Source organism: Dipodomys merriami, unplaced genomic scaffold (genome assembly GCF_024711535.1).
Source record: "Dipodomys merriami isolate MVZ:Mamm:240054 unplaced genomic scaffold, mDipMer1.0.p SCAF_19, whole genome shotgun sequence".
NCBI classification, from domain to species: Eukaryota; Metazoa; Chordata; class Mammalia; order Rodentia; family Heteromyidae; genus Dipodomys; species Dipodomys merriami.
Window position 1 is genome coordinate 22,834,201 of NW_027203270.1, and position 24,174 is coordinate 22,858,374.

At 44.0% G+C, this 24,174-nt stretch overlaps 2 protein-coding genes across 2 annotated transcripts in view; both read left to right on the plus strand.

Moving 5' to 3' along the window:
* Positions 1-5,008, plus strand: part of Dcaf7 (DDB1 and CUL4 associated factor 7) — a 28,921-nt gene extending 23,913 nt beyond the window's left edge. The window contains exon 7 of the mRNA XM_070027731.1: positions 378-5,008. Coding sequence (XP_069883832.1) covers positions 378-550 — 173 coding nt within the window. The 3' untranslated portion in view covers positions 551-5,008. The remainder of the gene's footprint in view (positions 1-377) is intronic.
* Positions 5,009-8,885: 3,877 nt separating this feature from the next.
* On the plus strand, positions 8,886-15,985 carry Taco1 (translational activator of cytochrome c oxidase I). Its single transcript, XM_070027732.1, has 5 exons — positions 8,886-9,355; positions 10,609-10,715; positions 11,917-12,044; positions 12,926-13,103; positions 13,720-15,985. Exons 1-5 carry the CDS (start codon positions 9,085-9,087, stop codon positions 13,918-13,920), a joined length of 885 nt encoding a protein of 294 aa, XP_069883833.1. The 5' UTR covers positions 8,886-9,084; the 3' UTR covers positions 13,921-15,985.
* Positions 15,986-24,174: the final 8,189 nt, after the last annotated feature.

Sequence of the window (24,174 nt, forward strand, 5' to 3'; positions counted from 1 at the left end):
ATTTCTGATCTCTGTTTCCTCATCTGTGAAATGAAGCCTTAGCTGGATGTGGTATTCGATGCCTATAATCCTGGCTCTTTGCAGGTTGAGGAAAGAGTATTGTGTTGAGACCAACCTGGCCCTCATAACAAGACCTTGTCTTTAAAAAACTTACTAAAAAATCTCCCTCGTGGCTGGGAAGGTGGCTTACTGGTAGAGTGCTTGCCTAGCATGCATGAGGTCTTGGGTTTGATTCCTCAGTACCACATAAACATAAAAATCTCCCTCATGGAGTTTTGGTGAGCAAATGCTTTGCAAACTGTGACTCATTCTCCAAATTTAGGTGCTGCTATCCCTATTGAGTTATAACCTTCCTTGTTGGCTTTCTTTGTCCCTAGCGGATGACCATCAGGCTCTTATCTGGGACATCCAGCAAATGCCCCGGGCCATTGAGGACCCTATCCTGGCCTACACAGCTGAAGGAGAGATAAACAACGTGCAGTGGGCATCGACTCAGCCCGACTGGATCGCCATCTGCTACAACAACTGCTTGGAGATACTCCGAGTGTAGTGTTGGTGGTATCTAACCCACCAGGCAGGGGCGTGTGTGCTTTCCACCTCTGCCTTCCCCCCTCTCCCCCAAGTAAGAAGAACATGTTTCCAGTGGCCAGTATGTCTGTCATTGCTTTGCACCCACTGTTTCCAGAAGCTGCTTTAGGAGTTCCTGGCCAGTTAGCACTCGATGTCTATGCTGGATTCAGTGCTATGTGGCACCTCTCAGCCCAGGACTGAGTTTTTTAAGATTTTTCTCTCCTTTCCTTTTCTCCCTTGCTTCTGTAATTAAACATTTCTATATATTTGTTTGTCAGCCGTTGTGTTCATGAGCAGTACAAGCACTGCCTCTGTTTCTAGCCATCTGCCCCAATGTCTCTTTATCTCTCTGCTGCCCAAGGCAGCCATTCATGTATTGTCCCTGTCCACGTCCATGTTAGCACTTAAGTGGGAACAAATAATAATTTGAAGTTGTCTTTCCTCTGGTATCAGTGTCTTTAACAAATCTCAACATTTGTCTGTTTTTTATCAGGCTATTTTTTTTTTAAATGAAAAGAATTTTTTCTGGTTTCTTTTCTTTGTTTTCTAGTCCTCCTTCTTTGCACCTTCTTCTCTTCCCTTAGTGCCTAGAGCAGATATGGGCCCTTGACCCCAAGAGCAGTTTACTTTCCCAAGTCACTACCTGAGTGACATATACCTGACTGGGAGTCCTGAACTTCCCTGGTGCTCTGCAGTCCATTGAGCCACCAACCTGGTTCTTCTCAAGGTCATTCTGGGCTCTAGGACACTCACAGGAAGCCTTCTGTTACATCCTGGAGTTCTGTCCAGCCACACTGATACCTGTCAGGCATGTGGTAGAGCTAGAACAGGCTGCTGACTTGGGCTTGGGCTGGAGGAGAATCATTTCAGAAAAGCAGAACTTACAGCATGTTTCTAGTACCTTGTATCAGAGTGTTTTTATCTTCTCGTTATAAGCTACAGGCTACTCCATTTCAGGATTTGAATGATAGGCAAGAACGATCTCTTAGCTGAGCTGAGCTTCTATACTTCTGTTAATTGAGTTTCCTGTGCCTGATGGGATTGAGTGTTGAGTGAAGAAGTCAGAGGTACAGCCTGTGCTTCTGGCTATGAATAAGAGAGAAGCAGTTCTTGTAAGGGCTGAACTAATTCGCTGAGATGATCTCAGACCACTTAAATATCTACAAAAGAATCATAGGCCTTGGGATCAGCCAGCCAAGCCTCTACCCACACCTGTGAAACTTGCCCCCACCCTAGTTTAGTTTTTGGGTTTCTGAGCAGTATTGGACTTGAAAGCTGCAGTTGACTGTGTTTACTTACAGGCTGCTGGTATCTGTTTCCGTTAGATGAATGGGTTCCACAGAGGGGCTTATGTGTGATTCTGAGTTTATGCATTCCTGGGGCTGACAGAGTTTGGAACATGTTGTGGGGAGAGTTTGTCTGGCTCATCATGTTTTGCCAAGTGCCTAAAAGCTTTTCAGACCCTTCAAGTTGCTCATCGGAAATGAGGAGAGCAGCGGGCCCTGAAGGCTGATGGGTTTTGTCCACTTAGGCTCTCACCTCCTCAAGAAATAAGGTTCACTTCCTTCTACGCCCTTAAACTTTCTGCTTGAATCTTCCCTTTCTGTAGTGATGTAGTTCTATGCCAAAAATTATAGCTTACACAAGCATTTGTCTCAAAGGAAAGGCTTTTTTTAGTCAGATATTTCCTCTTTGATCTTCTTACTTCATCGTTCTGATTTGGACTCTGGCTGGCTGTCTTCCTTGAGGTTGACTTAATTGCATTTCCCACCCAGTTTCCAGTACATCATCTGGAAACACTGTGCAGTTCTTGGTTTCACCTGTCCTCTACTTTAACTATGCTAGTGAATATTCTCTTGTCAAGAATAGCAAGTATGACTGGTATTTGCTGCCTTGGAGGTCCTCAGTTCCTCCTGGGAAGAGGGTCTGCAGTACAAGTCAGAAGACTAGCAGGGTTAATCCTGCTGGTGAGGTCCTGCCATCACTGAGTTCCTAGTGGACTTTAACATGGTCTCAGCTAGAACTCAAATAATAATTTTTCAATCAATGATTATAGAATAGATATAGATGAGGTAATTACTTACTTTGGAAACCAACCCCTTTGTCGCTCTTTGCCTTGTCTTGTGGGCTCGTAGACATCCTTCCTTAGGCCCTGCAATATACTCCTCCTCCTCTGTACCCCACTGGACTCAAGTAAGATTCTCCTGCTCCCTAGGCACATATTTCTGCAGTTGCTGGCACACTGGCATTTTAAGATTTCTCCTAAGGTTGATCCATTTCTCTAGACAGCTAGTGAGACTATCCAGGGTCTCCTGGTCTTCTGCTCCCCTCCTGTTGCTGCCCACAGGGCCACATGAAAGAACCTGTGGCTCTAGGACAGCTTTGCTGGTGCTTTGACTTGCTGTCAGTATGCTGAGCTACAGACCTATTGCCTGTGCTGTCTTGGGTCTCTACCAGCAGAAGGTTAAGCAGGTGATTGAATTTGAGGCGTTGACAGACTTGAGGACCCCACTCACGGTGTTGGAGCCCTCTCTTTCCAGGGAGGAACTAGCCCACAAGGTTAGGAATTAAAGATAGACAAGATCTGATAAGTGGGTGAGAACTCTTAATAAGCCAGATCAACTACTGGAGAACTGACTTAGATTTAGGAAGAGAAAAAAATTCAGAATCCCACCAGGTTTTACTTATGGCTAAATATATAGGAGGAGATTTAAAGTTGTGGGAGAGTCATTGTTGTTTCCTTGGATCAAAAGAGGAGATGCATTGAGGGTCTTAGGGAAGAAAACATTGGGACTGTTACATGGCTGTGGAGTAACACTGTGTCCTCAGCCTGTGTCCACCTTCCTGGACCACTAATCAGGCATCTGTGGTTGGCACTGAATAATGGATACAATGAGAGCCCAGCAGAAGGAGCTCTTTGCCCCAGCAAGACAGCCATATGTGATAATGTGATAAAATTCTGTTGTGTTGGTTGTCCTGTGACTTCCCAACCACGGTTCTTCTTGATTGAAGGTGTGTTTAATGGTGGCAGACAATCATGCAGACCTTGTTCCCCTCCTTTGTCTCTTTCCTTTACCTTTTTTTCTGTAGAACTTTCTCCCTCTATAGCCTAGGCCCCAAATTTCTAGGTTATAAGGACTTGTGGAAGCCCCCAACATGTACCAGCCATGTGAGGGCAGTCCAGAACCACTCCTCCACTGTCTTCATTTTGAGCATATAGAAGCTCCTTTGACTGCTGGCTTGGGGCAGGGAACTGTTGAAGTAGACACCTCCAAGCACACTTTACCCTTTACTGTATGCACTCCAGGACAAGGAACGAGGGTCATCCTTGGTACTTAGATTGGGTTTTCTGGGAAGAAAGCTGAACTGAGAAAAGTCACTATGAGCTCTAGGCCAGGTTTTCTGCAGGTCATCTCTGCCCTGGCTGGGCAGCTGCTGAGAATGTCTTGTGTTGCAGAGCCTTGTTCATCTCCCCTCCTGCTCCCTCTCCTCCTCCCACATTGTTATTGCTGCTAATGGTCAAAGTCAAATGTATGGTCATAGGGGATGGGCCAGGGCCCAGTTACTTTCTGGATGTCATTTTTTAAATATGGAAACATGAAGGTGCCTTCCCAAAGAGGCTTAAACTTGAATGTCAAACCAGAAACAAAAAGCTAAAGGAAGTTTGAATCCAGAAGAAAAATGTTGACAGTATGTGTGACAGCTGGAAAATGGCTGGGTGCCTACCTTTGGGACAACCCAGGGAAGATGAACTTGTGATAGCTACTATTTAAAAGCATGGTCTTACCTTGGGTTGTTGTGGCATACAATGTGTTATAAAAATCGTTGAGCTAAAGCTTTGAATCACTTTAGTCGAGTATGAATCACTTGTGTTGATTCCTGTGTATTTTATGATCCCTCTGTTGTGACTTTCCCTCACCTCCCTTTCTTGAGTGAGAATTTGTAGCATGACTGTATAAACTTCTCTGTAGGAAATGGAGATTTCTCATTCTCTAAAATGTTAAGCTCTAACCAATCCATTTCTGTACCCTTTAGCCTAGTATGTCTGAACTTACTTTCTTGTTATATATTTAAACTTTGACTCTATCCTATAGGTTTTGTGGCACCCTCTGGTCAGGTGGAGAGGAAACTGCCCCTTACAGAACTGTACTGTAACCATTTTTCTTTTATAAATACCATTTTCACAAGATTGATTGTACACAGGGCTTGTAATAAAACTTTTAACACTGTGCTGTGAAACCATGCTGAGGACTCTCCACTGAAAGCTATTTCAAGGGCACTGAAAGTGGAGCGTTCTTTCTGTGACTTTGCTTCTTCTTTCCTTAGTATATTAAATCTAATGATCACCCTTTTATTCTGTTTCAGCCTCCTGTATAAGAAGTACCGTATTTTCTGCCCATTATACTTTGTAATAAAACTTGAACATGTATAGATTGAATTTCCTCTTGTGATGAATTCATTTCTTTCCAATTTGCCTCTGGGATCATGTTTCAGAGACTGGCAAGGGGTTTAGACTGTGCCACAGCCCATGCGACAGCCCAACTCATCACTTCTGTTTGATCACATTCATTTTTCAGTCAGCACAAATATGAAGTACCTACTATGTAGTTACCTGCACTGTACACACCACATAAATGCTTGGGAGTGTTCTGCAGTAACAGAACTGTGTTCAAGCACACCGCGGAGATGGGATTCAAGGAAGGTCATGAAAATTACAGATAGATGTCTACTGGGTTTTGAAAGCTGAGTAGAAGTCTTCTAGGAATATAGAATGCCATTTAAGTCAGAGAAAGGATTCATATGCAAATCTGTAGACAAAAAAAAGAGCATGGTCCTATATAGAGAATATCTTTTTAAAAGAATTATTTTTATTTTTGCCAGTTGTGGGACTTGAACTCTGGGCCTGGGTGCTGTCCTTCAGCTCTTCAGCTCAAGGTGAGCACTCTACCACTTGAGCAACAGTGCCACTTTGGGTTTTTCTAGTGGTTTATTGGAGATAAGAGTCTCATGGGCTTTCTTGTCCGGGCTGGCTTTGAACTGTGATCCTCAAATCTCAGCCTCCTGAGTAGCTAGGATTACAAGCATCCACTGGTGCCCGGCTAAAAGTTTGTCTTTTTATTTACATGTATTTTTGTGATCAACCAACCCTCCACCTTGTAGCTACCTCATCTAGAAAACATTGCCTCCAGATAGATCACTTTGTTTTTCAGGATAGGCCCAGAAATGGCTTACTTTTGCTGATAACTGTCAAACATCACATAGTTCCAACATAAGTTCAATGAAAATAAAAAAATGTAGTCTTCCTATATACCGTGGAAGAGAGAGTAAAGTGATTAATTTTCCAATTTCTAGTACTGGACAGCACATTTTGAGTCTTAATAGAATGGTACCTTTTACCGTCATTTGCCTCCAAGCTCACTGTTAAGTGATTTTGATGATTCAGGCAACTAGATTTTTGTTTGTTTGTTTGTGGGGCCAGAACTCTGGGCCTGGGCGCTGTCCCTCAGCTCTTCAGCTCAAGGCTAGTGCTCTACCACTTGAACCATAGCGCCACTTCCGGCTTTTTTCTTTTTGCTTATGTGGTGCTGAGGAATCGAACCCAGGGCCTCAGGCATGCAAGGTAAGCGCTCTACTACTGAGCCACCTTCCCAGCCCAGGCAACTAGATTTCTAGAGATGGTTCAGCTACCTGTAAATTTATCTTGAGACAGTAATTGTGTGTGCGCATGCGCGTGCACGCACGTCTTGGGGTTCAAACCTCACGGTCTGGACACTGTCCCTGAACTTCTTTTGCTCAAGGCTAGAACTTTACCATTTGAGCCACAGCACCATTTCTGGCTTTTTCTGCTTCTGTGGTTCATAGGAATCGAACCCAGGGCTTCATGCATACTAGGCAAGCACTCTACCACTAAGCCAGATTCCCAGCCTGAGACAGTAAATACTGACTCAGATTGAGGAAGTAAAATTCTGTCCTACCATTCATCATAAACACATAGATAAGCTGAAGTGGCTTAGTAACAGAACCACTGCCTCGCATGTGCAAGGAGAGGGAAGTAAGGAGAAAAAGGAAGAGGAAAGAAGAGAGTAGAGATAGCTATTAAGTGAACAGAAAAGTTTTTCTCCCAAGCATACACTACCTTTTCTTTTTCCAGCTACTGTATTTTTTACTTAGTGAGAAACTTTATTCTCTAACTTCATATACTATCACAATTCGTTGTTTGAAATTTCATCCATAAGAATGAAGACTTAGAGCCTTGCTTGGAGGAGCTGTCACTAACATGAGTCCTGTGTTAGCCACCAGGTACAGCATTTCCAAATGGGCTCCTGAACACATTTCATATTTACCTTAATCTGTACTTCCCAAGAATCTTCTGGGTCTTCTTTGTGGTACAGGACTGATGTTGATGCTTTCCATATAGCTCTGTGTTCTTTTGAGCCTGTTTCATTTAAATTTCATTGTATCTCCATCCTTTCCCATCATTCTACAAGAGCCATCTTTCCATTTGTTTGATGAGACACCTCATTATTCCCCTGGGGCATGGTCTCTGTGACATTAACTCAACAAGTCTGACTTTATTGGTTACAGGTTTGTGCCTGGAAAGATGGGTGATTGGACTAGGGCAACTTGTGATAATAAGTTCCATTCATTTGCTTTTTGCTTCAAATGTAACATCTAGGGGCCGGGAAGGTGGCTCAGTGGTAGAGTGCTTGCCTTGCATGCATGAAGCCCTGGGTTCAATTCCTCAGCATCATATAAGCAGAAAAAGCCGGAAGGGGTGCTGTGGCTCAAGTGGTAGAGCTCTAGCTTTGAGCTGAAGAGCTGAGGGACAGCACCCAGGCCCAGAGTTCAGGCCCCACTACAAAAAAAAAAAAAAAAAAAAAAAAGTAACATCTAACAATGAACTTTTTAAATTACAAAAAGTAATACTACTAGGCCAGGTGCTGATAGCTTACATCTGTAATCCTAGCTGCTCAGGAGGCTGAGATCTGAGGATCCTGGTTTGAAAGCCAGCCTGGGCAGGAAAGTCCATGAAATTCTCATTTCCAACTATAATCACCAAAAAAGCCAGATAGCGCACTAGCCTTGTGCAAAAAAGCTCAGAGACAGCACCCAGGCCCTGAGTTCAAGCCCCACAACTAGGCAGAAAAAAGTTATTACATTAAAGTCCAAAGGCTGTGTTTTCAACCTTTGTTAGTTATAGCAGGTAGGTAGTAGCGTCCTTGTTTTTAGATAGAAAAAGACTTGATCAGAGAAACTAAGTGAGCAAAACAAGACAAAAAACACCTATACACTGACTTCCAGGTAGGAAGAACAAAGGAAAGTAATTGCCAGTATGGGGAAGAACAAAGGAAAGGTGTTAGCAAAATGATATCCCTTCCTCATTGCTTAGCACACTCCTTCCCTTCTCCATAGCTAGGAATCCTTTCTTCCTAGGCAACAGTAGTCCCACTTAGTAAAAACAGTGAATACTCGCCTCTTCCCCCCTCCTCCCCCACAAACACTTTACCTTGGGATGGCACTTTTCTGGGGTAGCTACCATCAAATAAGGCAACAAGGGCCCCTTAGAGTGACCTTCAGGTCTGGGCAGCTGCAGGACCCTTTATCTACTATTTGGATAACAGCCATAAATCCTAGTCCGCCATGATGAAGCCCCTGGCCCATATGTCCACACCGGGGTCTCCGCCTCCTAGCCACTTCTAGCTCCTCCTAAGCCTCCTAGGTTATTTAGGTCACCTCAGACAATAGCCGGCGCTTCTCACTTCTCACTTGTGAGAAGGAGTCTTGTAGGCCCCCTTTCCTGGCAATAAACCTTTCTTTGTTCTCTGTACCTGGATGTCTGCGTGGTTCTATGGTAAAGTCTAATAAGTTTTCAAAAGGCTTATTGCCAGTAAGGGGACGGGCAAGACCCCTTTTCACCAGGTAACTGGAAGTGAGAAGTGCGGGCTATTGTCTCAGGTGACCTTTTATAACCTGTGGGATTTGGGGGATCTCACAGCCTTCTTATATGGGCCTAGTGTTGCCTAGGGAAAGCGCATGATAAACCATGAGGGAGGAGGCATCAGGGCCAACATCCTGAGCTTGCTATGAGCGAGGAAGGAATTGGGAAGCAAAACTAGTTTCACAATTCACATGAACCACTACTAGATCGTTTTGGGAACAAAATCCAGTCTCAAAACAACCTTAAGGGTATTTCCCAAAGGCAAGGCAGCACGGAGAACCTTGCGGCTGCGGAACGGACTTTGCGAGCCGGAGGGACAGGTTTGAGGGACGGACCTGGGAAAGGAAGTGTGCTACACCATCATGGGTCCCCGCACCCGGCTGCGGCGAGGACAGCACAGGGTCATTTATGGCTAGGGTACTCCCCGCCATGGGCTGGAGCCTTTGGATTTCTTAAAACAAGTGGCTCCGCTTCAGATCCAGTTTGTTCTGGCAGCAGACAAGATAAGCTGACCCTGGGCACCCCTGGTTGGTTGGTTGGTTGGTTTTTGCAGCTTGCAGCCTAGGGTCGGGCCGATGGCATCTTGGGCTGCCGCCAGCCTGAGCAGAGCAGCCACCCGACTCTTCTGGGTGCCAGGTCCGGGGGTCCGCGCGGTTCCCCCGGGCACTTCCTCGCCTGAGCCCCGATGCTTCGGCCCAGCCCCAAGCAGGACGCTGCACGTCTCCATGGCTGTCCTCGCCGGCCACAATAAATGGTCCAAAGTCCGGCACATCAAGGGTCCCAAGGACATGGAAAGGAGCCGAATCTTCTCTAAACTCTGTCTCAGTATCCGCCTGGCTGTTAAAGGTGAGAGCCTGATGGTCATTTGATGCTGACTGCAGATGTCCACTCTTTGTCTAAGGCCTCGGTGACCTCTTTGAGCTGCGTTTGACGTTCTCTTTCAGTCCTGGTTCGTGATTTTTTTTGTCCTTCTTCAAATTCCATCATTGCTTCCTCATACACTGTCAAAGCACCTAGCCAAGTGCCGGTGGCCCACGCCTGTAATCCTAGCTACTCAGTCTGAGAATCAAGTTTTTTGTCAAAGCACCTAGCCAAGTGCCAGTGGCCCACGCCTGTAATCCTAGCTACTCAGTCTGATAATCAAGTTTTTAAATCCAACCCCTGTCAAGAAAGTCTGTGAGACTCTTATCTCCAATTAACCAACAAAAAAACAGAAGTGGAGCTGTGACTCAAGTGTCAGAGTGTTTGTCTTGAGCAAAAGAGCTAAGGGATAGCACCCAGGTCCTGAGTTCAAACCCCAGAACAGACACACACTCACCACTAGATAAAGTGTTCTAATAAAGAGTAACATAAGCTGAGTGTTGTAACTCAAGCCTGTAATTCTACTTTGTGTGTGTATGTGTATGCTAATACTGGGGCTTAGACTCAGGAACTTGCATTCTTGCTTAGTTTTTTCCACCAAAAGTTAGTGCTTACCACTTAAGCTACCTCCATTTCCAACCTTTTGGTGGTTAATTGGAGATTAAGTCTTAAGAACTTTTATGCCTGAGCTGGCTTTGAAGTGAGATTCTCAGATCTCAGTCTTCCTAGTAGCTAGGATTATAGGCATGAGCCACCAGCTCCTGGCATTTTAGTTATTTAGGAGGTGGAGATTCGGAGATTGTTGTTCTAGGGCAGCCCAGGCAAAAAGCAGTTCGAGAGACTCTTCCATTTCAACCAATGGCTTGGTTATCTCAGCTATAGGGAAAGCACAATGGTTGAATGCAGTGCTGCTGCATGCCTGTCATCCCTGAAATATGGAAAAGCACAAGTAAGAGGATCATTGCCTGAATATAAAGCTAGACCCTAAAAAAAACCCACTATGTTTTCTGTAATGCACATGTTAAATAAAGGTTATTTTTTTTAATGCAAAAGAAGCTGTAGGTGTGGCTCAAATGATAGAACATCTGCCTAGGAAGCATGAGGCCCTGAATTCAATCAATCAATAAACAAAATGAAGGATCATTTGCTTTATATGTGTGATTTTGGGTACTGGAAGTTCTTAGTTTTTCTCACCCTATAATGAGACATCTTTGCTTACTATTTTCTCTTTGTCTCAGATGGAGGCCCTAACCCTGAGCTCAACAGCCACCTGGCCAACGTCTTAGAGGTGTGTCGCAGCAAGCAAATGCCTAAGTCAACGATTGAGGCAGCACTGAAAATGGAGGTGTGTCTTCAGTTTGATACTCTTGTTATTGCTCATAGTACCCATGGGGTCCAAGCTTGAAAGGCTACCATGCCACAGCTCCACTTCTGGTTTTCTGGTGGTTAATTGGAGATAAGAGTCTCACGGACTTTCCTGCTCAGGCTAGCTTTGAACTGTGATTCTCAGATCTCAGCCTCCTGAGTAGCCAACAGGCATGAGCCACCAGTGCTATACACTCTAAACTCACCATATACTCCTTATACACTCTAAACTGACAGACGAACAGAAATGTGGTTGAAACCTTCAACCCAGAGACTCCTGGGGGTTCTTTGTTCTTGGCCATTGGTTAGAGGAGCACAATTGGGAAGAGGGTAGGTAGGATAATATGTAGAACCATATACCAGGAGATGGCCTAGAAAGAACAGGCACAGTGTGAGGAAAAGCCTGATGTTAGGTTTTTCAGATGCTTGTGTCTAAGAGCCGGTAGGAAGCAGGGTTGGAGGTTACAGCGCTGGTGGGAAGAACGAGGTTGTTGAGCTCCAGGGAGGGGATACCTTTTCCTCTAGGAGAAATAAGAGAATCTGAAAAGGTTAATAATCTTTTTTGTTTGTTTTGTTTTTGTTGTTGTTTTGAGATAGGTCTTTCTTTATAGCCTAGCCTGACCACAAACATGCTATCTTTCTGCCTTAGTCTCCTGAGTGTTGGGCTTACAGTTGTGTGCCACCATGCCCAGCAAGGATCAAATTTGTTTGCTTGCTTTTGTGTGTGTGTGTGTGTGTGTGTGTGTGTGTGTGTGTGTGTGTGTGTGTGTGTGTGTGTGTGTGTGTGTGTGTGTGTGTGTGTGTGTGTGTGTGTGTGTGTGTGTGTGTGTGTGTGTGTGTGTGTGTTAGAGTCTTAACTATTTAACCCAGCTGGCCTCAAACACTATGTAGGCCAGGCTAATTTTGAACTCAAGCAAACATGAGATTTGGCTGGGGAAGGGGAGCAGAGCTAGAGATAGCTAATTGTTCATGGGTCAGGGAAACAGAGTCCCTTCCAAAATGGTTACCTCAAAAGTTGTTCCCATTGGCCTCCTCTCAGAGGATGGGTAAATAAAGACTTGAAAGCCCAAGCTTGCCTTAAGAGCCCATCTCATGGGGTCAACTTTTTGGTGCTGGTGGTTTGGGGTTGGCCTGTGAGAAGCCATTGGAAAACAAAGATGTGTTCATGTTGTTTGTTGCAGAAAACAAAGGGCATTTATTTGCTGTTCGGGTGTCGAGGCCCTGGTGGCTCTTCTCTGCTCATTGAGGCATTGTCAAACAGTAGCTCCAGGTGCCAATCGGACATAAGACATATCCTGAACAAGAATGGGTAGGTGTGTGTCTGGGGTTGGGGCAAGGTATGGGGGGGTGGAGGGGGATGGTGACAGAGGTGCAGAACCTTTAAGTTCCAGTCCCATACAAAGCAAGTACTAGTGATCCATGGTGGTATTTCAGGTTCGAAGCACACTTTCTCCAAGCACGATCCTCCAATCAGATAATATATTTCCCCTCAATGTGTTCTGTGCTAGGTAGGGTTCCAAATATGTATTTAATGGGCATAGATGGGCTCTTTTATCACATGATCACATCTAATTTTGTAGAAAACCCAGGTTTTAAAATGTGCCACAAGGATGCAAAATGATGAGGCAAGTCTTTACATCCTTTAATAAGGGCAGAAAATAGAAGATGGTAATGTTTTTGGACAGCTTCTTTCCCCAGCTTGAGCTGCATGTTTCTCTTTTAAGAAGGCTGCTCCTGTTAGGTGCTGTTGGCTCACACCTGTAATCCTAGCTACTCAGGAGGCTGAAATCTGAGGATCAAAATTCAAAGCCAGCCTGAGCAGTGAAATCCATGAAACTGTTATCTCCAATTAACAAGCAAAAAGCTAGAAATGGAGATATGGCTTAAGTAGCAAGGTGCCAGCCTTGAGAGAAGAAGCTCAGTGCAAGGTCCTGAGTTGAAGCCCCAGTACTGGCACAAAAACAAGAAGAAGGAGAAGAAGAAGAGGAGGAGGAGGAGGAGGAAAGAGAAAGAGAGAGAGCAAGAGAGAGAGAGAGAGAGAGAGAGAGAGAGAGCTGTGAGCTGTTCTCTGTATGTCAGTGTACTCTCCATAGGCAGAGTGGGGAAGAGATCAAGTTAGAACTCTGTGCTTTGTGGAGGCTGAGCATTCGAAGGCATTCACATACGCCAGCGCATTTCTTTTCCTGTCAGGGGAATGATGGCTGAAGGAGCACGTCACTTCTTTGACCGAAAGGGAGTGGTCATGGTTGGAGTGGAGGACAAAGAGAAGAAAGTTGTAAACTTAGAGAGAGCTCTGGAGCTGGCAATCGAAGCAGGAGCTGAGGATGTCAAGGAGGCTGAAGATGAAGAAGAAAATAACCTTTTTCAAGTGGGTACACAGACTTTGTGCGTGGTGGGCTTCCAAGAGGCCCCTTATAGGTACTTTAAAGTATGCCTCTCTTGCTTTCTTCTTTCCAGCCCCTCAGAATACTGGTGAGGCAAAGAGCATAGTGAGAAGGATCCAGAATATTGAAAACTAGGAGCTTCACCTGAAATCTTAGCTACTCAGGAAGCTGAGATCTGAGGATTGATGTTTGAAACCAACCTGGGCAGACAAGTCTGAGAGACTCTCATCTCCAGTTAACCAGCAAAAAAACTGGAACTAGAGTCATGGCTCAATCAGTAGAGTACCAGCTGTGACCAAAAAAGCAGAGTGAGAGTGTGAGGTCCTGAGTTCAAACCCCAGTACCATTACAAGTTAGAGAAGTAGGGGTTGGGGGGACAGGGACAAAGACAGACAGAGACAGACAGAGAGGAAGGAAGAAAGAAGAAGGAAGGAAGGAAGGAAAAAGAAAGGAATAGAAAAGAATAGAAAGAAAAGAAAACTGAGCTTAAACTTAGTGATACATTATAGTGCAAGAGTTCTAGTCAGGACTTAGCAAAGTTATATGGCTTTGTCTTATTACCTCCTGGCCCCTTACCTTCTAACTTTGCTTTATCCCCAGTTTATTTGTGATACCTCTTCATTGCACCAAGTGAGGAAGAAGCTTGACTCCCTTGGCTTGTGTTCTGTGTCCTGTTCACTGGAGTTCATTGCACACTCAAAGGTGCAGCTGGCTGATCCTGACCTAGAGCAGGCTGCTCGCCTTATCCAAGCTCTTGGAAAACATGAGGATGTGATTCAAGTATATGACAACATTGAGTAATTGGGGCCATGCAGATCCCCAGGCTTCTTCCTATGCAAGTGGCAGTGCACCCTGGAGCCCAGGCTTCTGCAGTGATCTCTGAGACAGATGCAGGTGAGAGGCCTACCAATTTGGAGGCCTGTGTTGATGGCTTGTGGCCTTAAGGCCAAGGAACTACCAAACCACTATAGGGCTGCTTAGTCAGTTCTGCTGGACTCTCAGAGCCCTCTAGAATGCAGACTGGGACCAGCCAGCTATATGACTCTCATCTCAAGTAGTTCACCCCTGTGGGGAACTGCCCCATCTGTGTACAGGAAGTGTTTTTAAATTGATCTTGGCTGTTTCATTGCTGTTGTATGGCTTTTGAGTTCCCCTCAAGTTGGGTCCAGCTGTTAGTACCGCTGGATTAATTTTCAGTTTAGTTCCACATGCTTAGATCTCTACTCCAGTTCCAAGATTGTAGTTGACTTATTTCTTTTTGGTTGGCCATAGAAATGTGGCCCTGTCCAGACTACTCTGTTGTCTAATGTTCATTTATGGCCTTAACCTTGTCATTCAGTCATGTAGTTTTCTCAGACATCTAGAACATATCATGAACCATAGTTACCTAAAGCACAAGGCTGTTCATCTGGTGCCCTCAATTAGATCCTGCTCTAAGACAGAGGACTGCAGAGGGAAGTTGCAGTGAATTAGCTTTATTCTCTTTGTGTGGCCTCTGTGCCATTTTTCACCAGAGAGCTTAAGGCCGTAGCTCTATAGGAAATCAGGTACCAATGATGGCCCATGCTTTGCCTGAGCCCTTCTGTGACCTGGGATTGATTAGACGGGACCTGTCAGCTAGGTTTGAAAGCGGAGGTCCTCACAAGACCCATCTCTAGCCCCTTTTTATCACTTCTGCCAAATGATGGGGCTCTGGGAACTAGAGAGAAAATGAGGACAGAGGAAGAAGTAGGGTTGAGTCAGAAGCCTACCCCTTCGTACTTTCTGCTCCTAAGAAAGTCCAGGAACCTCAATCACTTGTCAAAGACCTTGGGCCTGGAGTGACGTTTGTATCCCTGTCATCCACCTACTCATAAATTGGTTAAGTCAGTTCTGAGCTCAAGATTAAGTTTTCTATATTGCTTCAGGTAAATAAGAATGAAAAAAGCGTCTAGGAAACTCAGATGAGTAATTCTACAATGACTTCAGTGGGAAGAGCTGGGGGAAATGATTAAAGTGGATTAGTAAAATGAACCAAGATGATGGCAAAGTGTATGCCTTCATATTTCATATCATAATCATAATCTACCTGGGATTTATTAATTTTGTATGAAGTGCTATCTAAAATCTGAATGACACATCATGAAAATGAGATAATGTTGTATGCTGCTCTGTAATTTATAATTTCATAAAATATGTAATTTTTTTATCAGCAAACATATGAAATGAACCATGTATTTTATACTTAAATGATCTCATACCAACCAGTTGAGAAAAACCTAACACTGTATCTTCCACTGATATACCTTGTTTATAAAATAATGGAACTGGAGGCTCATACCTGTAATCCTAGCTACTCAGGAGCCTGAGATATGAATCTTGATTCAAAGCCAGCTCAGGCAGGAAAGTTTGTGAAACTTGTATATCCAATTAGCCACCAAAAAGCTGGAGGGGCTGGGAAGGTGGCTCAGGCATGCTCAAGGCCCTGGGTTCCATTCCTCAGCACCACATAAGAAAAAAGCCGGAAGTGGCGCTGTGGCTCAAGTGGTAGAGTGCTAGCCTTAAGCTGAAGAGCTGAGGGACAGCGCCCAGGCCCAGAGTTCAGGCTCCACGACCGGACCGCCCCCCCCCCCCCCCCAAAAAAAAGCTGGAAATGGAGGTGTGGCGCAAATGGTAGACTGCTAACCTAGAGCAAAAAATAAAAAAAGCTCAGGGATCGGCACGCGCGCACACACACACACACACACACACACACACACACACACACACACACACACACACACACACACACACACACACACACACACACACACACACACACACACACACACACACACACACACACACACACACACACACACACGCTCTGTGTATGGGGACTGTTGAATATGAATTACGTTGGAGAAATCGCATCATTTATTTCTTACTCTGAGAAATCTGTACTGAGGGAGTCTGCTCTGAAAGGGAACTTGGCTACACATGTGAATAGGCCCCTTCTAAGCTAGTAGAATTCCCTGATAAGGATTGTTGCGTAGGCGGTTTTCTTACATCAAGGCCTGCTTGCACTATTGCACAATAATAGCTCCTGTAAAGACGGCTCTGCACTGACCCCTTGTGGTGCTCTGAAATGTCCTTCAGTTAACAGAATGGCAAAAATGAACCCTTCCTTGATCTTTTTCTGATAGATCTGGTAGAGACCTTGAACTAATTAAATAAAGGTGACCACATCCATGTGATTGTCATATCTATATGATGAGGTGTTAGGAATTATTTTTCAAAAAATATTTCTTCAGAAAATACAATATAATACTAAAATTTAGCCAGGTACTGGTGGCTCATGCCTGTAATCCCAGCTATTCAGGAAGGTGAGATCTGAGGGACCTGGTTCAAAGCCAGCCTGGGCAGGAAAGTCTGTGAGACTCTTATCAGACACTTTTTTTTTTTTGTCAGAACTCTGGGCCTAGGCGCTGTCCCTCAGCTCTTCAGCTCAAGGCTAACACTCTATCACTTGAGCCATAGCTCCACTTCCAGCTTTTTTCTGTTTATGTGGTGCTGAGGAATCGAACCCAGGGCCTCATGCATGCAAGCCAAGCACTCTACCATTGAGCCACTTTCCCAGCCCTCAGACTCTTATCTCCAATTAACTACCAGAAAATTGGAAGTGGAGCTGTGGCTCAAGTGGTAGAGACCTAGCCTTGAGCACAAAAACTCAAGGACAGCACCCAGGCCCTGAGTTCAAACCATATTACCCACATAACAAAGAAAAAAAAAAGTTAAAATTTAAAAAGATACTCAAATGATTGATACCTATAATCCCAGCTATTTAGGAGACTGAAATCTGAGACTTGCAGCTTAAAGCTAACCTAGACAGGCAAGTTTGTGAGACTCTCTCTCCAATTAACCACCAAAAAGGTGGAAGTGAGCAAAAAAGCTCAAGGCTGGTGTTCAGTCCTAAATTCAGTTCTCAGCGTAGGCACACACACAAAACCAAATCACAGACCACATGATTAGCATGCATGAGGTCCTGGGTTTGAACCAGCCTCAAAAGGAAAAAAAAAAGAAACACAATACAGTTCAATTTTTTTCCCCCAGTTATGGGGCTTGAACTCAGGGCCTGGGCACTGTCCCTGAGCTTCCTTCTTTTGCTCAAGACTAGGACTCTACCACTTGAGCCACAGCACCACTTTTGGCTTTTTCTGTTTATGTGGTACTAAGGAATTGAACCCAGGGCTTCATGCATGCTAGGCAAGCACTCTACCACTGAGCCACCTGCCTAGCCCCATATTCTAGAACATGTTATGTATGGGAAGTTTGAAAGAAAGACTAATTATCTCAGGGTAGTGATGTTATTACTGAAGTTTAATTCTATATTATGTATTGATTTTTATCAAGGGAAATTTTCTTTTTAACTATTACTGTCCAATTAAGAGACAGTATTGGCAGTCTGGGAGTTTGGTATGTCTTAAAGTCAGAGAAATGGTGTTTGGCTTGCATTGCCTTACCTTTGGATATCATCTTAATAGCACAGTCACTCAAGGTCTTCAAGCTATCTTAGACTTACTTTCAAGACTCTTGATGTGATCGAAGTGGACAGGCTATTCACAGACTTGACTCTTATTAAGTACTCAAGTCAGGTACTGGTGGCTCATGCCTATAATCCTAGCTAGTTAGGGGCTGAGACCTGGAGGATCACAGTTTATAGCTATCCCAGGAAGAAAAGTTAGCAAGTCTACATCTCCAATTAGCTAACAAAATGCTAGACTGGAGGTGTAGCTCAAGTGGTATTACTAGCCCTTACCAAGAAAGCCAAGTGAACATGAAGCTCTGGGTTCAAGCCCTAGTACCAGCACACGGAAACACATACACACAAAAGAAGTGCTCATGTGTGTAGCTACCTCCCTTCTGCCAGAGGTCTGGAATGAATCAAAGAAGAGCCTGAAGCTTGAAGGCTCTGCCTCCAATCAACTGTGGAACTTCAACCATATGATTGAGTTACTTTGTTTTGCCCTCTGAAAGTTGAAGCCTAAAACTTTAAGAGGCCCCAACTCCCAGAGTTTTATTTGAATCTTCCATGGGCTCTTCTGGAGACTCCTATGAGTAAAAATGAATTGGGCGCTGGTAGCTCTTGCCTATTATGCTAGCTACTCTGGAGGCTGAGATCTGAGGATTAGTTTGAAGCCAGCCTAGGAAGAAAAGCTGGTGAGATGCTCATCTCCAATTAACCAGCAAAAATGGAGGTATGTTTCAAGTGGTAGAGCACCAGCCTTGAGCTGGGAAAAAAAAAAATCAGGGGGGCCGGGCGCCGGTGGCTCACGCCTGTAATCCTAGCTACTCAGGAGGCTGAGATCTGAGGATTGCGGTTCAAAGCCAGCCCGGGCAGGAGAGACCGTGAGACTCCTATCTCCAATAAACCACCAGAAAACCGGAAGTGGCGCTGTAGCTCAAGTGGTAGAGTGCTCGCCTTGAGCTGAAGAGCTGAGGGACAGCGCCCAGGCCCAGAGTTCAAGCCCCACGACTGACAAAATAAAATAAAATTAAAAAAAAAAAATCCAGTGGGTCTGGCAAAAGTGAATGCTATAATAAACACTATACTAGGGGCTGGGAAGGTGGCTCAGTGGTAGAGTGCTTGCCTTGCATGCATGAGGCCCTGGGTTCGATTCCTCAGCACCACATAAGCAAAAAGAAAAAAGCCGGAAGTGGTGCTGTGGCTCAAGTGGTAGAGCGCTAGCCTTGAGCTGAAGAGCTGAGGGACAGCGCCCAGGCCCAGAGTTAATTAAGCCCACGACCGGACCCCAAAAAAAAAAAAACAAAACACTATACTAGTCCTGACTTTATTCTATGCCCAGCCACACTAAGAGAACAATTGTTACTTTTTTGTTTATGCAAAAAAAGGGCTAAATTTATTGAGTTTTTCTTTTAAGTCAAACCTTACAGAAATATTTGTAAAAACTATCTAATGTACCTCCGAAGGTGTAACCACCATTACCAACCCATATCACTCCACTCTTTAGCACCAGTCTTCTAGGAACAAATTCTGGACAAGAAAACCTCTGTACTTGATTCTTCACATGTAAAATGGGGGTCTAGGAGCACCTGCTTCACAGAGCTATTTAATGTATGTTAAGCATGTAACATAGTGCCTGGTAAAATGTTGGTCTTTTGTCTACCAAATATGAATGATTATTTTCTAAAACCAAAGTGTGACCACCCCATATATTTTATAACCTGGCATTTCCCCTCCCTTTTTCCCTACTTCACAAGGTGTCTTAGATACCTGTTGGTACTAATGTGAAGAAATCTCTTTATTCTTGTTAGGAGCTACATAATACTTTATTGTATTAATGTGCCACAATTTATTTCACCAGACTCCAAATCAATGAATATTTGGTGTCTACCACAAAAGATGCTGCCATGAGTTTTCTTTACTTGTGTCACTTGCAAAGTATGCTTTATTATAAATTTATAGGAGTAGACTTTCAAAATGAAAAGGATGTTTTTATTTAGAAGAAAACTCCAATCCTGTCTATAAAAATCTTCTGTGAGGTGTACATTTTCTTTTTCTTTTTTTTTGTCAGTTGTGGGGCTTGAATTCTGGGCCTGGGAGCTGTCCCTCAGTTCTTTAGCTCAAGGTGAGTGTTCTACCACTTGAGCCACAGTGCCACTTCCAGTTTTCTGGTGGTTAATTGGAGATAAGAGTCTCACATACTTTTCTGCCCAGGCTGGCTTTGAACCAAGATCAGATCTCAGCCTCCTGAGTAGCTAGGATTACAGGCATGAGCCACAGGCCCACAGCTACATTTTCTTTATACAACAAGCTAACTGACTGAACTGGTAATCAAAATAAGTTCTACTTTATCTCTGAATTAAAAAAACTTTCATCAAATCAGGTGATAGGTTTATTGGGGCTTTTTTTCCTTTTGTCAACCAAGTCCATTTAGCAGTGTAAGAATGTTTGATGAAGCCGGGGCATGGTGGCTCATGCCTGTAATCCTAGCTGCTCAGGAGGCTAGATCTGAGGATCATGTATCAAAGCCAGCTTGGGCAGGAAAGTCCGTGAGACTCTTTATTTCTAACAAACCACTCAGAAAACTGGAAGTGGTGCTGTGTGGCTCAAGTGGTAGAGTGCTAGCCCTGAGCTGAAGAGCTGAGGGACAGCACCAGGCCCAGAGTTCAAGCCCCATGACTGACACCCAAACTCCCACCCTAACCCCCACCCCCACACTCCCATCCCCCCACCCCTCCCCACGCACCCCCACCCCTGCCAAAAAAAAAAATGTTTGATGAGACTAGTTGAGGAACAGACAATGGAAATAAAGCCCACGAAGAAAGCAGATGAAAGAAAGGTAGAAATGAGAAGGCTCTTTGGTTAAAGAAATAGTTGTGAAGTAGTTATTTATGTACAAGTTACCATTCCAAGTTCTGATGGTAGAACAGTGAGCAGAAAAAGTCCTTGCTCTGGTACAGCTTATGAGAGTGCTTGGAGGCAAGCAAATGGATTTATAATTTTAGGCACTAGAAAGACAAACATGGCAAAATATGGGAGTATAAAATGAGAGGAGCCAAGCTATTTTGGATGGGGTGACTATGAGTAACTACTCTTAAGAATTGACATTTGAGGGGCTGGGAAGGTGGCTCAGTGGTAGAGTGCTTGCCTTGAATGTATGAGGCCCTGGGTTCCATTCCTCAGCACCACATAAGCAAAAAGAAAAAAGCCAGAAGTGGCGCTGTGGCTCAAGTGGTAGAGCACTAGCCTTGAGCTGAAGAGCTGAGGGCCAGTGCCCAGGCCCAGAGTTCAGGCCCCACAACTGGACCCCCCCCCAAAAAAAAAAAAGAATTGACATTTGGCTGGCACCAGTGGCTCACACCTCTAATCCTAGCTACTCAAGAGGCTGAGATCTGAGGATCACGGTTCAAAGCCAGCCAGGGCAGGAAAGTCTGTGAAACTCTTATCTCCAAAAAGCCACCAGAAAACTGGAAGTAATGCTGTAGCTCAAGTGGTAGAGCACTCGCCTTGAGCTGAATTGCTGAGGGACAGCGCTCAGGCCCAGAGTTCAAGCCCCATGACCCCCCCACACACAAAAAAGAATTGACAATTGAGCCAAGTGCTGGTAGCTCACACCTGAAATCCTAACTACTCAGCAAGCTAATATCTGAGGAACAGGGTTTGAAGCCATTCCAGGCAGGAAAGTCTCTGAGACTCTTTAACTCCAATTAATCACAGAAAAAGCATTGTGGCTCAAGTGGTAGAGTGTTAGCCATGAGCAAAAGGAGCTCAAGGGCAGGACCCAGGCCCAGAGTTAAGCCCCAGGACTGGCAAAAAATAAATAAAGTGACTTTGCAGTAGAGACTTGAATGAAGTTCAGAAGTGGGAATATCTTAGAGAAGAATGTTCCAAGCAGAACAAATGGCAGTGCAAAAAGTAAAAGGCTTGGTAGGTTATATAAGCATAATCCCTCTGTACATCACCTTTACAATAACAATTTAAAAAAAGAAGATTGGTAAATTCAAAGAATGGTAAGCAGAGCCAGTGTGGCTGGAGGACAATGATAGAGGGGCAGGTAGAAGAGAAGGCTGGAGCCAGCTCCTGTTGGGCCTTGTAGGTGGGATTTAACTCTGAGTATGATAGGAAGGTTCACAGCAGGAAAATGATATGACTCTGTTCATTGTTGGAGAATCACCTATTGGGTTGCCCAGAGGAAATGGGGAAACCAGACATGAAACTTAAGACAATCCAGTAATAAGAAAAAAAAAAGGGGTAATCTAAGGATCAGGATGGTTGTGGTGACACTGAATGCATTCTGATATCGTTTTAGAACATGGTTGAATGTTTGGCTATATACTTGTTAAGAGAAAGAGTCGAGAAAGCCTTCTGTGAACATTTGTATTTGGGAAAATGGAGAGCAGGGTTTGGGGGGAGGGGAGAAGAATTAGGAGTTCTTGTATAAAGCAGGTGTTGTAGTGCATATCTGTAATTCCAGCACCCTAAAACAAATTTTTTTTAAAAAGGTTTAGATAGACATGTCCTATTGGAGGTAGGTGGTAGAAATTCTAAGCTATTAATCATACCCTCAGACACAGGCCATAGAGTGCATACTCAATTTTTATTGACATAAATGTGTAACTTTAAACATTGATCTTATGGCCAATAAAAATAAGAGTGAGATCTAGGTCTCAAGTTGGCAGATGGTGACCCCTAGTATTGGTTTATTATACCCATTCATAATGGGGTAATTGTCTTCAGTGAGACAAAATTACTTAAATTTTTTGAATGATTATTTATTACTGCATATTAATTGTACAACATGAGGGGTTTATTGTGAAATTTCCATACATACAGATATCTAGCTGTAATGATAATGGATTGGAGCTGTAATCTTCAAACTAGACCAACAGACATTTAATATATTTCCCCAAAAAGAGTCAATTCCTCTCCTATTTGGTTACAAAAGAGGGAATCTGAGAGATGTATCTTTAGATACAGAAAGTGAATAGCAAAAATGTAAAATGTTCTGTCCAGGATGTGGTTAGACTAGGAGAAGAGAGTAAAAGGAAAGGGAGAAATTGTCAATACACAGTGAATATGGTTAAAATACTTATTTTATTTAATTTGTATTTTTTTGCCAGTCTTAGGGTTTGAACTTAGGGTCTAGGCTCTGTTCCTTAGCCTCTATCAAGGCTAGTGCTCTACCAAGTGGTGTGCCACGGCACCATTTCTGGCCTTTTCTGTGTAGTTTATTGGAGATGAGGAGAATCTCACATACTTTTCTGCTCAGGCTGGCTTTGAACTGTGATCCTTAGATCTCAGCCTCCTGAGTAGCTAAGATTATAGGCGTGAGCCACTGGTGCCCAACATCAAAATAATTGATGTACATGTGTGAAAATGTGAACGATGAAGGTTGTTGAGATTGGTTTGGGAAGGGAGATAGGGAAGGCAGTGAGTGATAAGAGTGGGTGAGTCTGATCAAGGTACATTATAATATATAGACATGCCATAAATAACCTCCTTTATGCAACTAGCTCATGCTAATAAAAAATATGAAGTAAGCTGGGCGCTGGTGGCTCACGCCTGTAATCCTAGCTACTCAGGAGGCTGAGATCTGAGGATCGCGGTTCAAAGCCAGCCCGGGCAGGAGAGACTGTGAGACTCATATCTCCAATAAACCACCAGAAAACCGGATGTGGCGCTGTAGCTCAAGTGGTAGAGCGCTCGCCTTGAGCTGAAGAGCTGAGGGACAGCACCCAGGCCCAGAGTTCAAGCCCCACGACCCACCCCCCCAAAAAAAAAATGAAGTAAAAGAATAATAGGTAGAGGGTTTTTTTGGTGAAAGAAAAATACTATTATCAAATATCACACTTGTAATTTAACATGACATGAAATAAATAAATTGAAATACTGTACTAGAATGTAAATAATTTTAATAACAATTGCTGTAAGTCCTGTTTTTTATTAAATATTTTTATTGTTATAAAAGTAATTGACTGAAGGATTACTGTTTCATAAGTCAGGTAATGGGTATATTTATTTTTGGACAATGTTACCCCTTCTCTTTCTACCAGCAAAATTATTATTATTTTTTTTTGTGCCAGTTCTGGGGCTTGAACTCAAGGCCTGGGCACTGGCCCTGAGCTTCTTTTACTCAAGGCTAGCTAGCATTCTACCACTTGAGCCACTCCTCCATTTCTAGCTTTTTCTCTCTCTCTCTCTCTTATGTGGTAAAGAGGAATCAAACCCAGAGCTTCATGAATGCTAGGCAATCATGCTACCACTAAGCCACATTCCCAGCCCCAAAATTAAGTCTTTTTTGGGGGGGGGGGGTCCGGTCGTGGGGCCTGAACTCTGGGCCTGGGAGCTGTCCCTCAGCTCTTCAGCTCAAGGCTAGCGCTCTACCACTTGAGCCACACTCGCCACTTCCGGCTTTTTACTTTTTGCTTACGTGGTGCTAAGGAATCAAACCCAGGGCTTCATGCATGCAAGGCAAGCGCTCTACCACTGAGCCACCTTCCCAGCCCCCCAAAATTAATTCTTAAGGGGTGAAAAAAAAAAACACAAAAAAACACCAAACGCCTAAAATGGCA

Excerpts from the sequence above, each read along its gene's own strand:
- Taco1 (XM_070027732.1), top strand. The coding sequence starts at position 9,085 with ATGGCATCTTGGGCTGCCGCCAGCCTGAGCAGAGCAGCCACCCGACTC. Across the intron at positions 9,356-10,608 it reads TATCCGCCTGGCTGTTAAAG|ATGGAGGCCCTAACCCTGAG; the intron begins GTGAGAGCCTGA and ends TCTTTGTCTCAG. Across the intron at positions 12,045-12,925 it reads CATATCCTGAACAAGAATGG|GGGAATGATGGCTGAAGGAG; the intron begins GTAGGTGTGTGT and ends TTTTCCTGTCAG.